The sequence below is a fragment of the Vanessa atalanta genome, chromosome 28 (genome assembly GCF_905147765.1).
Source record: "Vanessa atalanta chromosome 28, ilVanAtal1.2, whole genome shotgun sequence".
Taxonomy (NCBI): Eukaryota; Metazoa; Arthropoda; class Insecta; order Lepidoptera; family Nymphalidae; genus Vanessa; species Vanessa atalanta.
Genome location: NC_061898.1, coordinates 4,387,337 through 4,403,487, shown reverse-complemented (window position 1 = coordinate 4,403,487; position 16,151 = coordinate 4,387,337). Strand labels below are relative to the sequence as shown.

General features: G+C 33.8%; 1 protein-coding gene across 8 annotated transcripts in view; it reads left to right on the top strand.

The window, feature by feature from the left end:
• LOC125074826 (zinc finger protein 184-like) overlaps positions 1–16,151 on the top strand; it is a 46,794-nt gene that overhangs the window by 15,220 nt on the left and 15,423 nt on the right. The window contains exon 5 of one of the 8 annotated variants that reach the window (XM_047686277.1): positions 12,406–13,689. The exons of 4 other annotated variants lie outside the window; for them this stretch is intronic. In XM_047686277.1, the coding sequence (XP_047542233.1) occupies positions 12,406–13,577 (1,172 nt within the window). In that variant the 3' untranslated portion in view covers positions 13,578–13,689. Of the gene's footprint in view, positions 1–1,970; positions 4,693–5,475; positions 6,645–7,800; positions 10,578–12,405; positions 13,690–16,151 lie in introns of those variants that run through there. 3 more of the 8 variants (XM_047686273.1, XM_047686280.1, XM_047686274.1) reach the window with 3 other exon arrangements.

Genomic DNA, 16,151 nt, shown 5'->3' with positions numbered 1-16,151 from the left:
TTTTTTTTAAACTGTCATGTCTGTAACTTTGTAAGGCTGTCGATTTTTTTTTTAAACTTGCTCATTCGATGTTTATAATTAATTACATGATTTTCACGAAACCCAATATAATAATATTATTTATTTTAATCCAATTACTATAAATATTATAAAATTCGTATCAAAACAACGATCGTTACAAACGTTAAACTGGTTGCGACTTTCGTCGAATGAAAATAACGTAATATTATCGCGCGTTATCGCGTTATAACGCAATATAATAACGAAAGAGGTTCTATTGAAGGGGGCTGAAGATATTATAAGTTGAAGTGACAGGATAAATTTAAATCTCATACATTCAATAGGTCAGGATTTATGATAGGCACGAAGGTAAGTACTGTTTTGTAATCTACCGTCAATAAAAGTATCTTGAATACTTTTTTTTTTAATGAAATCTCTTTGGAATCGTTGTGATTTGAACTTTATTAAACTAATATGCGTTACTTTAGAGACGAAATGAAATTAATTTCATTATATTATTAAATTTCACTTGTACGCACACACTTTTTTTGATTCAATGATTAATTTGCTTATAATGATTTATAGGTAAAACCATATGATAGTTATTCATCCTATATATTCATTTTATAAAAAGATCTGTCATAATATATTTAGGGAGTGATAAGTTAAATATAGCTGTCTTCTCTTTTCATTGTCAAATCTATGATGTTAAAAAGAGACAAATCACTGTCTGTGACTTTAACTCAACTCAGCATGGCGACAAAGATTGTCTATGTTTAGGCGCGTGAGGTTATTTAAAATTTTGAATGAGCAATCAATTTGTCGTTGTAATCGACTCTTAAAAGGCTCCTCGCGTTGTTATATAAAATGTCATACTATCGTTCGTCTTAAAGCCATCATTTTTGATCATATAGAGTTAGTTATAACTACGATATAAGTAATTGTAATTGTGTATTCGCTTCAGAGCAAATCTGAATCTTTATGCTACTGTATATAAAATTTGCCACAATTATCATATTATTCGATGGTTACGTCTTATTAAATATTTACGATGTTATGTAGAACTTTAATTTTATATTTTCGTCTACTGACTATTATGGCTGATAGGAATTGATATGCCTCGACGTATTGAATTTTTTTAAAAGGAATATTGTTTCTATGTATGTAAATGATATGTTCTGCCTTAAAAAAATGATATAATAGTTTGTCTTCTGCATTGATATATTTAAATATTAGTATTGAACTAAAATTGAACCCTGTGGAACTCCCTGACTGTTTTCATCGTCGCTATGATGTTTAATGTTTCTGATATCGTAATTAATATTTCGGTGCTATCCGTTTCTTCATTTAACCTTCAAATAATATTTAAACACACTAGTGGAAATATAAAATTAACAGAAGAATTTTCAACGAAGATGTAAGGTGTGAAACGATATACGTGAGATAGATAAATTTATCTGTCTCTCGTTATTATATACACATATGAATTATTGACTAGCTGAATCAGCGGTTTTATATCCGTGCGAAATTTATTGAACTTCACCTACATCACATAAACCCATTTCGCCCCTCGAGGGTTGATTTTAAAAATTGCCCATGTCCTTTCCCGGGACTCAAAACTATCTACAAACCAGATTGCAACTAAATGACTTCAAGGTTTTGAGCGTGAAGAGGTAACAGACAAAGTTCTTTTCGCATTTAAAATATTGGTATAGATTTTCTGCATTAACGATAAATTAGTAAAGATTGCCTACGTTAACGATAAATACACAGTGAATTGTTTACAGCGTTTGATTAACGATAAATATTACAGCAAACATTAAACATTGCTTTAAAACACACTGATAATAACACGAAAAAAAAATATGGAAAACTGAGCTCGCAAGTCCACGAAGACGATAAAACAGAACCTTAATGATAAGAAGAGAGAGTGGATGAAGATAATTGAGATGTGCTCGTTTCTGTTATAGGAACGGACGGCGACGCGCCCAAGCGCAGGAAAAAGAAAAAGAAATCTGACGTTAGCGCCACGCCCGAGCGCATTGAGCACAGAGTGAACCTCACATCGATACTGCAGTTCTCCAACGCAAGTCCGTTCAGGGACAAGACGATGCGCGGCTTCTCCTGCCTCTACTGCGCGAAATACTTCCAACACATCGACGAACTACGGGCGCACACGTCTCAACAGTCGGAAAAAGACAAAATTAACACGATGCTTGATTACAAACTCAGCTATAATCCAATAAAACTAGACATTACTAACCTTAGATGCACGGTATGTGATAAAAATATGAAAGATTTGATCGAGCTCAAAGAACATTTAGTTGTTGCGCACAGTAAAACAATACATAGAAATATAAAAGACATTATACTACCTTTTAGACTTGAGAACGGACAGAATTTCACATGTGTCATATGTTCGGTCGTTCACATATCATTTAAAAATCTCTATCATCATATGAGTAGTCATTATCGTAATTATTGTTGTAAGAAGTGCGGTGCTGGTTACATAACTATAGCGGCTTTAAGGAAGCACGGAAAGACGCACTACCAAGGTCATTTCCCGTGCGATTACTGTGATAAATCATACACATCTTTGACGAAGAAGCGCAATCACGAAAAGGGCGTCCACACGGGTGGCTGGCTCAGGAACAAGTGCCCTCACTGTCCGGAAATATTCGTGAGCTACTACGATCGTAGCGAGCATTTAGTGAAGGTTCATAACGAGGCTCCAGTCGTGTACCCTTGCAACGCTTGCAATAAGACATACAAAAAGAAGTTCGAATTGAACAGGCATATCAAACACCACCACCTCCAGCAGAGGAGCTTCCTATGCGACAAGTGCAACGCGAAGTTCTTCTCGAAACGTGGCTTAGTCGATCATATGACGAGACATACTGGGGCGGAGATATGCTCGTGCGATGTTTGCGGGAAATCGTTCTCCCGGATGCGGACTCTCAGGGAACATATGAGGATACACGAAGACGATAAGAGATTTCAATGCGAGGTCTGCAAGAAGACGTTCATGCAGAAGAGCAGCCTGAAGAGTCACGTTCGTTTACATCAAGACGATTTGGACATATTCAAGGAATTCGATGACGTCAAACATCTGATCGACAACAGGGAGATGACGTTGAAGCAGATCGCGGCTGAGAACAAGAAGAAGGCACAGGCCGAAAAGTTGAAGGATCAATATCCTTAGTATTGTATATAGAAAATGACGAGCTTCTGTTAGGCTCAGGTCAGACTTGTGCAATGTAACGTTCGAGAAGGCGCTCGCAATTTTCCATCGTCGGTAAACAATGTTTCGTTTGGACGGTATTCGTATATCATCGTATGGAACAAATGAAGTACGGTTTCGTGTTCTATACGACTGCGGTGCTCGAACATCTACTGGTTCCATGGATTTATCCAGTCTTTACTAAATGTATACAAATAAAAGCAGAACAGCTGTCGTGATTTATCTGTTTGGCACGTTCATAGCACCTAAGTCAAATTCGCCTTGAGATAGTGAGCCATCAACACTATCCGCGTCATATATAATACATCACATTACACAAGTCTGGACCCGTCCTTAAGTATAGGGCAGATAAGCGCAACGCTTACGAAATGAATTTTAAATAGTTTTATATGAAATATGCACATTAAAATAGAATTATAAGTTTATTAAAGTCTAGGATTTCGAATTGTGCTACATGACTGTATACATACATACAAACATTATTTCAAACGAATACACTAGTCGATTCCAATCACAGGAGGAATAGAGACAAAAAAACTTTTACCTTGAAATGATGCGATATTATTGGTCGAGTTCTAGAATGATCTATGGCATTCGTTATGAATTTGCGACAAAGTCACAGAGATGTCATCGGCACTTTAGATGTCAAAGTGGATATAAGTAGTTAGTCGAATAGTGTTTGTATTATAAATAGAGATATATGAGTCGAAAACCATAATATAGCAGAACTTTTAGCGTATCGTATGGAAAACGTGAATCTATTTTTTATCTTCACTTCTTCTTGGATTGGAATTGGCTAATGGTAATCTATCTTTGCGGTTTAATTTGGCATTATATAGACATTTTTGTTTAGTTTCACTGGTAGTATTAGGAAATTTTTTCAACCCAATTTTGACCGAGTTGATGTACTGCACTCACTTTTTTATGATGGTTACGTTACAATTTGGATGTTCAATATACTTGGTTTTGGTGCACGGATCAAATATATGCTGCCTTTTAACTAATCGTAGTTTTTCATTTTGAGAGTTTAAATCGGGAATAATAATTGTTATTATTGTTCTTGTCAGCGGACACCATTTTCTTGAAGTGAAATTTGTGTCGCTTCCTACATACATTTTAAAAGACGAATCGTTATGAGTTGCGAGTCATAGTTGAACTGAGTTTCGAATTCAAAATGAAATAAGTAAAACATTTAGTTTATTTTGGTCTTGAAGTTGTCAAGTAATGTTTTTAACGAATTTAGTGATTAAATCGTTCGCATTTTTTATGAAGTATGTCTTTTTATATTAAACGCAATTTGCATGGTGCATATCTATTACCACAGATAAAAAAGGTACGCCATAGACAATAATGAAATTGTTATTATTGTCGTCTATTGCGGTCTTAAGGTAGCATTTTTTTTATTTTATTTAGTACAGAATGATTTACTGTATCTCGTATTTTAGTTTACGATCTCGAATTGTGGAAATACAATATATAAATTATGAAGTGTTTTAAAAAATAAAGTGCTGTATAATTGATATTGTTTTAATAAATTATTAAAACCTCATTAAAATTTGGTATAATTATTTTCAATGAAAACTATCAACAACTACATTACAAAGATGAATGTGTCCACTAATCATCTTTAATATCAAAGCCATTAAACTATTATTACAGGAATGATTCAGTATGTTGTGTATACTAATCGACAAGCCCGTCTTAATCCATGGTTTAAAAAAAACCGGGCGCTGACCTATAAGGGGCTCCTCGCCTACGATGGTCCAACCATGTTTTTTTTTTTGAGTTTAAGGACAAAAACACTCTTTGCGTTGGGCGCTTATTTTGATTTAGAAGGGGATGCCAATATATAAGGCTAAACAGATTTTTTTGTTCGAACAAGCCGCTTTAGTAATATATTTTTGTATAGCCAATTTTTTAAAAGTTTAGAGAATGTTATATACCACAAGGTACGACCCACTCGAGTGGAGCAGTAATGTTTAACGCAGGATGCAGCTACTATTAAATCATACAAATGTTCATTGACTTTTATTCTCACAGCAAAGGTCAAATTAATCCTATTAATCTATGTATCGAACACGTAATATTGAAGAATCAAGCATGCGTAAACATTAAAGTTCACCATTTTATACATGGATTAGTCTCGTTGTAAATTCAATGACGAAATATTTGATAGATATATCAGTGTGTTTCCAAACTGAACGGCCAGTGAACACGTTATTTTTCTTTTATAGGCCTTACCGGAGCCCGAAAAATACGAAAACGGACTCTAAAGCAGGAAAGCGGGGAGGGTGAGGTATTGAATAAAGTAGTGTATCATGAGAAACAATTACGAGAGATGCAGAAACAGTGGCACAATCTGAGCACTCTTTTGAAATATTCGAACGCAACGCCGTTCAAGGATAGAAACGACGCGGGTTACATTTGCGCGTACTGCTTCAAAACCTACCCCGACCCAAACGTTCTAAGACACCACACCCACTACGACCACGATAAAGAGAAACCCACGTACAAATCCGGTTCAGGAATGAGTAGTTTCGTAGCTTATTTAGATATAGTCGGCCTGAAATGTACGATATGTAATCAAAATATGGAAAGCATAAACGTTCTAACCGAGCATCTAGTCAAAGATCACGATAAGAAGTATTATTTGGGTGTAACCGACTATTTCCAACCTTTCAAGTTGACCAGCGAACCGGTCATCAATTGCTGCCTCTGTGACGAAATATTCCACAATATGAAGTTGCTGATGCAGCATATGAATATACATTATAGGAATTTCATATGCACGATATGCGGAGCTGGTTTCGTGAATAGCTTCCGGCTCAACAGGCACGAGACGACGCATGGCAAGAAGAAATCTAGCTTTACGTGTCGGCACTGCGGACAGGTCTTCGCTGCTGAATCCAAGAAGAAGGCACACGTCAATACCGAACATAAAGGTATAGCCGGTGACAGCGTGTGTCAGATTTGTAAAGCGAGGTTCAAGAATTATTACCAAAAGACGAGACACATGATACAAGTCCACAATGTTGAAGGAATAAAATGTGATTTGTGCGACAAAAAGTTCAATTTGAAATCTAATCTCGTCCTCCACATGAGGAGTGTCCATTTGAAGGAGAGGCCGTACGAATGTTCCGTATGTAGTATGGGTTTCTTTATCAAACGACACATGCTTGGACATTATTTGGCGACGCATACGAACGAGAGGAAATTCAAATGCGACGTCTGCGGTAAGGCGTATGCAACGCAAAACAGTAAACGGAAACATATGAAGAAGAATCACGGTATATCAAAGAATACAGTGATCAGCGAGAGTTTAGACAAGTGATTAGCGTAATTTTGTTGTGCTATTGAATTATTGCGTGTATTTAATGTATCTGTAATAAAATGTTGTGATGTATTGAGCATTTTATTTATTTATTGATGACAACATCGTAAGGGAATGAATAAGGGTGATAAAAACTTAAATTGTGAATATTACGTGAATCCTAAAACATATCACATGATTGACTAAAACTTCTATCACGAGTGGACGTGATGTATTTACAAAGCAAACGATGTAATAGAGAAATAGAGGTCTGGTATTATTATTTAGTTCTAAGTAGGCAAATTTGTAATTTATCAGGGAAAGTAGATGCTTCAAACGTAGTATATCAACAGATCAAAAAATAGTACAGTTATGAAACATCGTTGAACAGTATCAAGGGGCGCGAAATTCGGCGTAAATGAAGGTCGGTCGAGTTTAATACGACGTTGTCCAGATGTTGCATTAGCTGAACAAATATAAGACTAAACATTTTGGTGCGATTTTTTTGGCGTTTGTAGAGGAATTAGGTAGGCGATTGAATGCCAAAAAAACTCAAAAAAGTTTTATTTAAACAAAATTTAATTACATCAGTCAATTTTTTGTCTAGTTAACTGCAAATGACACTATATTATATATATAATAATTATTATTATTACTGAGTCTTCCGTCACAGACCCTACTCTAACATGATTATGATGAAGATTTTCTCGCGTACTGTCCAATATACCTACTAATAAAAGCCGATGAGGTTTAGACATAGACAGTTTAAGCACTTTTTACTGATTGTTATATTGCTTAGACATTCCTTTGTTTTAAGAAAAATATTCTGAAGCAAAACAAACGGTATACATTTGTTATACGTCAACAAACGCAAAGTTATTTATAATAGATATTTTGACTTATTTTTTTTTTAAATTTAGATAGGCAGAAAAATGGAGATCGCTGTCGACGCAATCAAGATAAATCAATGGTATAATTTGTCAAACTAGAGTGTATAGTTTGCGAGATAGGTTAAAACACTTATCCATAACTGAACAAAACAATAATCTATACAGCCAGTAAAGATACTGGCTACTAAAACGACAATAGTTGCTAGAAATTTAAACATTTAAACCTTCCAAAAATTCAAAACGATTTTATTATTTTAGATTAGTTATAAATTAATAATTTCAGTTAAGTGTGAAAAGCATGAAAATAATGATAGCAAGTGCTCAAGTTGAAGTTTTTAACTCGGTGCTTTTCTTTGTAGGTGTCGAGGTTGAAACAAGCTTTGTTGAAATAACGATCAAACAGGAACCGACATCTGATTCGGAAGAACAAGAGACAAAACTCGAAACGGTAGTTAAAATAGAAAAAGTGTCTGATGAAAATGGATCGAAAAAGGTAATAAAAGATCCCAAAAAAAGCGCAGCCGACAAGAAATCTAAGAAAGATCAAATTCTAGAAATGGAAAAGCATTTGAAAAATATTAGTACGATTCTGTTACATACTAACGCTACCCCGATAAGATACCACGATGGTGCTAACTATGTGTGTGCTCTATGTCCAGAAACATATCCACTTCCGTCGGAATTGAAAATGCACGTTTTAGAGGAACACGACGAAATAGACAAATCATCGTTCATGGAAGGTCATAGATTGACTTCCTATGTGGTCAAACTCGATATCACGAATTTGCGCTGTTTAATTTGCCACAGCGAAATCGAAGGTTTTGATCCAATAAATCATCTTCGCTCTGCACACGGCAAAGAATTGCATACCGATATACCAAATCATATATTACCCTTCAGATTCGTTGGAAACGGTTTTGACTGCGTCCAATGCCCAAAATCCTTTGAACATTTTAAACTTATCCAAGAACACATGAGTGTACATTATGGTAATTATATATGCGAAACTTGTAACGCCCCTTTCGTTAATAAGAGAACAATGCAAAATCACGCAAACAGACACAAAAAGGGCGATTTCCCATGCAGTCAGTGTGCAAAAATATTCGATACGAACAGAAAAAAGTTGAATCATGAAAAGTTTGTGCACGATGGCGATTATAAGAGGAAAAAGTGTCCGTATTGTCAGGAGAAGTTCACCAATTATGCCAAGAAACGATCTCATATGGTTCAAGAACACGGCGCGGAACCTTTGTCCGTCAAGTGTGAGATTTGCAAGAAAACTTTTAGTACGAGAGCTCGATTAAGAGGTCACACCAGACGAGATCATATGGAGTGCCAGCACGCTTGTACGGATTGTGAAATGAGGTTCTATACCAAATTGGAACTTGTTAAGCATATGGTGAAGCACTCCCCATTAAGGGAATATCAGTGTGACATATGCCAGAAGGCGTATGCAAGGAAACACACTCTCCGGGAACATTTGAAGATACACGCTAATATTAGGAAATTTAAGTGCGAACTATGTGAATTTACATTCGTGCAAAAGTGCAGTTGGAAATCTCATATGCGTAATAAACACAAGATAAAAGTACCTTAATGGGGTTTTTAAATATCGAATGGTTTTAATTGATTATCTTTAGGGTTTTGAAACTTTCAAAATTAGTCATTAAACGTGGTATTGTTTAGGTGTAGAATGTTTAGACGTAACTAGCTTTGGGGTTGAACATACACCTTGCGACGGCGTGTCGTTCATATTATGACAATGATAAACAAAGAAATATTACTTTTACCATAAATCTATAATGTAGATTTCATGGACAGTTTTCAGTGAAGTAAATTTATACTTGACAGACAGTGCCACGTCACGACGTCGTAAAGTGCTTACGTTTGTTACCCCCTCGTTTTTAAATTTAATATTACTGATCTAATTCGGAGGAGATCGAGCAATATTTACTAAATGTTTATGACTGAAAATTAAATTTCGTTCATGGACGATTATTTAATTAAATTCTTCAAATTTATATTTAATGCATGGGTAAATTATATAAAGGTATCTTTAGCAGTATTTATAGAACCGACTTTAACTTTAATTTGCATTCGTTATTATGGTATTGACAGGGCACTGTATTTTCGTTCAAGTTAAACAAAATCAACCATCCTTAACAAAACGATTTCGTTCATAGAATAGACCAAACTGTTTGGACATGACATGTGTATTGAATTATTTAGACGGTAAAGAAGTCGTTTAGGCATTTGGAGTGTGTCGTGTTATTTTTGAATATTCGAATCCCAAGAAATACAGATAAATGTTGTTAAGATATGAAAGAGAACCAATTTAACGTGACTATGACATATTACTATGAAAGGTCACAAAGAACTACAATCAAGCTCAACAATATGCATAGAAATCTCTATATCTCAGGATTATTTTCACTATAAGAATTATTATAAATCTGATTTCTGCACAGTACGTTCTATTTATGAAATGAACTTCGTCTAGTTCAGCCAGTCATAAAAATGCAGTGACGTATTTGTCAGAGGGTATCACCATAGGGTTGATAGCCCAGGGAGATGCGTCCACTTTTTATTATTACTATCCGAAATTTCGGAGATTTCTGAAAATTTTGGATTGTCTCACTTTTATGCGTTTAAAACTAGAATTCATCAAAGTTATAGTTTGGAGGTTAGGATATATGTTATATCTACCCTCCTGTAGCAATTTATTTTAATAACAACGAACAACAGGAATTTATTTACGTTAAATAAATATAATATGAATATGTGATATTTTTATTATCTTTGATTAATCATATTTCGTATATTAATATAAATATTTTCTACGTGACCAAAAACGTTTTATAATGTTCTAGATTCTTCGACGGTTAAAAATAAAAAAAAAAAAAATTCATCTGACTTGTCTATTCCGTTTTTTCCTACAAAATCTGATATCATCATTCGTTCTTCTTGACAACGATATAATTAATTATTGAAACGTCTATAGACTATTCCAAACAAAGATGTTAATGTGAATCTATGATATTCATTATAATTTGCGAAAAACGGAGTCTTAATTGTCGACAAAGTGTTTATCGGAACTTTAGTATTGGAACAGTGTTGTATTATAAATGAATGCATATAAAATAATAATTGTTTCTAATACATAATATACCTGTGCTATTAGGAAATCGTATGATATTAGTTAATATGTTTTTTTTTTTTTTTACTTTTGTCCAATTGGAATAGGCTATAGAAGTTTTGGGAAAAATACTTGTAGAAGAAAATCAGATCGTTAGAATTCAAGAGAGATGTACTCTTTTGCATTTAGTCTTTTTCGTCTAGAACATGAAAATTGTTACAATTAAAACGTGGAAAGTTGTGTTCATAAGTTAGTATTATTTTTATTTTATAATTCATCCGTGTTGTGCAGGAGGTTTTTTTTTAATATTGATTTTGATTTGGAAAGAAGTAATTGTGTGAAAGACTATATAGTTAGAAAGAATGTTACTTGTGAGATGACGTCCGACAGAGAAGTATGGAAGAAGAAGACGCGCTGCTCCGACCCCAAGTAAAATTGGGATAAGGGCAGGAGAATGATGATGATGTTCAGTAATAGGAAAAATACTAAAGATATGTCTTCAAAATGTTATTTAAGTCGTAAAATGTTTTTCATTCATTACAACTTCGAATCTTAAAGTACTTACATTTGTTTCTGTGGGTTTGGAACATTTCTGCATAACACGGTATAATTGTGTGATTATTTTCGTGATAAATGTCTTATGTGTGATACGAAATAACCGAATCTGACTATGTCAAAAAATTTCAAAACACGGCTGCCCGGCAAATTAACTTATCAGTAAAAAAAATAAACCTAGTGTCATTTAGGATGCTAGTTAATTCCGTCTACTACTATTATGCCTTCAAAATTAAATTGAGCCTCTAATCTCGACCGCACCGATCAATCTCTACCGTGTCTTCTCCGTCGCACGTGATATTGGCGAAATAATCTGTGTCTTTTTGGCACAAATAAAAGCCAGAGAAAAGAAAAAAAAAAAAAATATAGTATGCTAGAAAGATATACATAAAACATAAATGAAAACATTACTCTTTTTTTGGGCAGTCCTGTAAAAGTTTTGACAATTGGATCTCTTTTGTTTGATAGATTAAATATTAATATTGAAATTGAGAACTTTGTATAGATTTCGAATGATATGGCTTTAGTTAAGGATATACGCAATAAATTCACCTTGTGAATCTCGTAAGTTGTAAAATCGTACTTGAAATTTTAACATTCGATCTTATTAACTTAGTCTACTTCATGTTCATGTTTAATATCTTAAATAAACTATTTCTTCGCATTTGTTGTTTCTCTATCCTTAATTTCGACGTTATCTAAATTTTATCTTACTATCTACTTATCTATATTTTTTAGTGTGATATTTATTGTAGCCGTTATAGTTTTTGTTTCAAGATCGTCTGGCTTTAAGTGGTTGTCACTATAGTTTTAATGTAATAAATAATATCCTAAAGCAAAATCTTGGTGTAAATTTATAAGCGCTACTATACATGAAATCTCATTTGTAAAGTGTTCTGTGCCTCTCATTACAATATGTAAAAAAAATGTCGATTAAGTATCGATACACAGCCTTTCCGAAAATTCATAAGATTGTTTATAGAATTACAACTGTTTTGTTAATTCGAAACTACAAAAAAGGAATATTACATTTATTCAAAATAAATATCAATTTTAAAATTAGATTTATAACGTTGATTTTCTTTACATATATTCAGCATTCGACTTAAAAAAATTACTTATTTGCGTCGACTTCATATAGCAAACTTAAACTGAACCAAAAAGCTATAATGTTTATACTTATTTGAATCTAATTAAAACCTTTTGCCCTTGAACTGTTTTAAACCTAACGAGTCTAGATTACATGACAATAAAAGTGAAATTTTCTTTGTAGGTAGACAACCGGATGGTAAAGCAAAAACTAAAGGTGAAACAGTGAAGCGCTTAACAAAATTGACTAAGAGAATTGTCAAAAGTGAAAATGAAGTCGAGATACCGAAAGGTCGACAAGGGAGTATCGAATTGTCGAGACATTTGATCAATGTTAGGGAAATACTAACCTGGTCCAATGCGACGCCAATTCGAAGTCATACGGATATCGGTTATTTGTGCTGTTACTGTGACGATTACTATCAAGAACCAGCTGATTTGAAACAACACACACTAGAGAATCACGAAGGCATAAATAATTCCAGCTTCACGAAACGCAGGGATCTCAATGCGTTTTATGTTAAAGTAGACATCACAGGACTTCAGTGTAGATTATGTGATGATGATATAGAATCTATTGATCATCTTATCGTTCATCTCAAGGACGTACACAAAAAACGGCTTTTTACAGACATCAAAAATCATTTGATAGCGTTCAAATTTGAAACGGAAACATTACAATGTTTCGTTTGTTCGACGAAATTCAACAGATTCAAAGGTTTACTCGAACATATGAATCTACATTGTAGGAATTTTATTTGTAACGTGTGCGATGCCGGCTTCGTAAATCGGAAACGACTTTTCGTTCATCAGGAGAAGCATAAAACCGGTATATTCCAATGCGAAGTCTGCTCGGAGGAGTTCTCCACGCTGCCGAAGAAGAAACTCCACATAAAGTCAATTCACAAACCTGTCAAGTTTCGGAATAAATGTGGATATTGCAATGAGACGTTTAAGGATTATCATCAGAAATTAAAACACTTAACAGTTGTGCACCAAGTTGAACAAAACGCGTATAAGTGTGATGCCTGTGATCGGATATATCGTAGTCGAAAATCGTTCAGGGTCCACATCCAGAGAGATCACCTACTGCAGCGCCCGCACCATTGTACGGAATGCGATAAGAACTTCTATTCGGGTTCCGCTTTGAAATGCCACATGTTAAAACACACGGGCGTAAGGGAATTCCAGTGTGATGTATGTTTGAAATCGTACGGTCGTAAGTCAACCCTTCGTGATCATATGCGCATACATTCGGACGATAGACGATTTAAATGCGAGCACTGTGGTCAGGCGTTTGTGCAAAAGTGCAGCTGGCGTGGTCACATGCGTGCGAAACACGGGGAAGAAGTTTGAGGAAATTGTATAAAGTTTATTGATTTCGTTACCAAATTACTGATGTTTTCGCGTGATGCGATTTATTTCTATGGTTATTATTAGTTATATACGTTGTGTATGTATGTATGTATGTACCTTATTTCAAAGGAATAAAAGCTAGATTTGATGTTACGAGTGTTTGATACTTACAGCTCCTCGAATAATTATCGCGTAAAGTTTTCAAGTGACTCCATTCGCCGTATGTATGTATAATCCAATTCTAAAAGATTCACTTCATGAACTTTATAACAGATTTTTCTAATTGTTTTTTTTTTAAGATTATTAGTAATGCCTCAAATTAATTAAAGAATTAGAATTATTATTTATATTTCTATTGACCTATCCTTTTAAGCTTATCACTTGTGTAAGGAGTGGGGACGATAATAGTCAGGATCGACCCTGCGATTTTTTTTTTTTTTTACCGTGAACCATTGCGTTATTGACGCTGCAATTATATCTGATATACAGAAACATCTCATGTTGATTCTGGCTGTGAAATGTCATAGAATAGTAAGGTTACAGTCATAATATTCTCTATCAACTCTCGCGCGTTTTACGTTAATCAAATTCTAGTGGGTCTCCCGCGAAACTTCGTGTTTATTCAAAAGATTTTTTAGAAATTTCGAGACCTATCACGGGATTTATTTTGCAAGTGCAAGTTCATCCGTTGAAGATGTTATTAGACGATGAGGACACATACTACTATTACTATGTTATTTTACCATTTTTTTACGTGTTTGATCTTTATTGTAGGTGACCCAATAGACGTTTGACGACGATATTCTTAGTTTTGAATATTCACTTAAAACTGCTTTAAATAATATAAAAAAACTCGTGTAAACTCTTAAGACGGCATAAACGCTCTAAAGTTGTTCAAAAGTTTTCAATTGTTCCTCAGGAATATTAATAATATACTGAATACGGTTAAGTCGCTCTCAAGTTATAGCGTTACCGAAGCATATAGAGAATTATTTATATATATAACGGCGAGCCGACAATATTGTTTGGTTCGGGGTTACCATCTTCGTCATACATGTTCACAAATAATACAACAAATCGATAGGTAGATTAACGTATATTGATTTTTACAATATTTCATTGGCCGCGACCACATCTGTCTTATCCTTCTTGACAACTGCCATTTTATGTTTTTCTAACGTGACAAAGAGTGATTGACTTCACTGGCCATCCAGAATCAAATCTCAAACTAAGAGATTACAATCAAAGTATTTAATTATCTGACGCTGCGACTGTGTAGATTTTGATTCTTTCGTCTTTTCTACTTTAAATTCTGATATGGTCAATAGATAGAAGCTTGAAAAAATTAAACCAAAAACATTTACACTTATTTTTAAGTATTGTAGGAATAAATAACTTTAACAATATACCCTAATAATAATAATGATTCTACATACGAGATGAGTAGTCATCTCAATTTATATAAAGATTTTTCTCATAAATTATAAAAGTATAACTGTGTTATATAATCGGCTTACCGTTGCTGAGATTGATCGAACGCTTGAATTAGTCCCTTGCCGTTATAAAAGAATTACTTCTGGTCTTATCATAATTTTTAAAGAACTTACTTAATGAATCCTGCAAACGCTAATTTTAAAAACAACAAGTAACAATAAATAAATTGTATCTGTTCTAGCGGGAATCTAAAATTATATTTATATGTCACCGTAGAATTATAAATACTCTTAGATTATAATCTATCTTGCGAGATTGTTGACTTTCGAAAGATTGTGAACGTTAATCAATTTACAATAAAACATATACAATTTCGATAGTTCATAACATTTGGGTTAGGTTAGTTTAGAATTTTTATGATTTAAATGAAATTTACTTCGATAGATTATAATCTACCGAAAAATAATACGTTTAATTGTAAGCAGTACGTTACGGTTCACAATCTTTCGACAGTCTACAATCTCGCGAGATAGATTATAATCTAACGGTATTTAGAATTTAACGGTGATGTATATATTTTAAGCGATTTTATGACGTAACATAAACATCAGCTGATCATCCTGACTTTGTACTGGTTAGATTTATACCAAGTTCCTTCAAATTCTCTCCAATTTCAACTATATAATGGAAATTTCCAAGTGTCAGCATTCTAGATACGGTAGATAGATAGATAGGTGTGTGTTGATAATCTGGACAAACGATTTTATATGTATAGATTTATTGCATTTATACCAAAGATTTTTTTTTCATTTGTTATAGTCGTTTTGATAATCAAGATCAAAATGATTCAAATAGGCCCTTACAAACACTTTTAAATCGTTATTTTACAAAACTATATTACCCTACTGTAAATTACCAACGGTTCAGAATTTAGATTCTACCGAGAAGAACCGGCAAGAAACTAAGTAGTTACTGCTTTCTTAATTCAATGTTAATAAAACAAATCAGTCTATGTTATATGTGTACGAAATGAAGAGCAGAATTCATATACGTCTTAAAAATGACGTAAATATTACTAACTCAAGATAATTTGTATATATTTTATAAAATTATATTAAGGGTCGGATTTAAAGGTTTTGA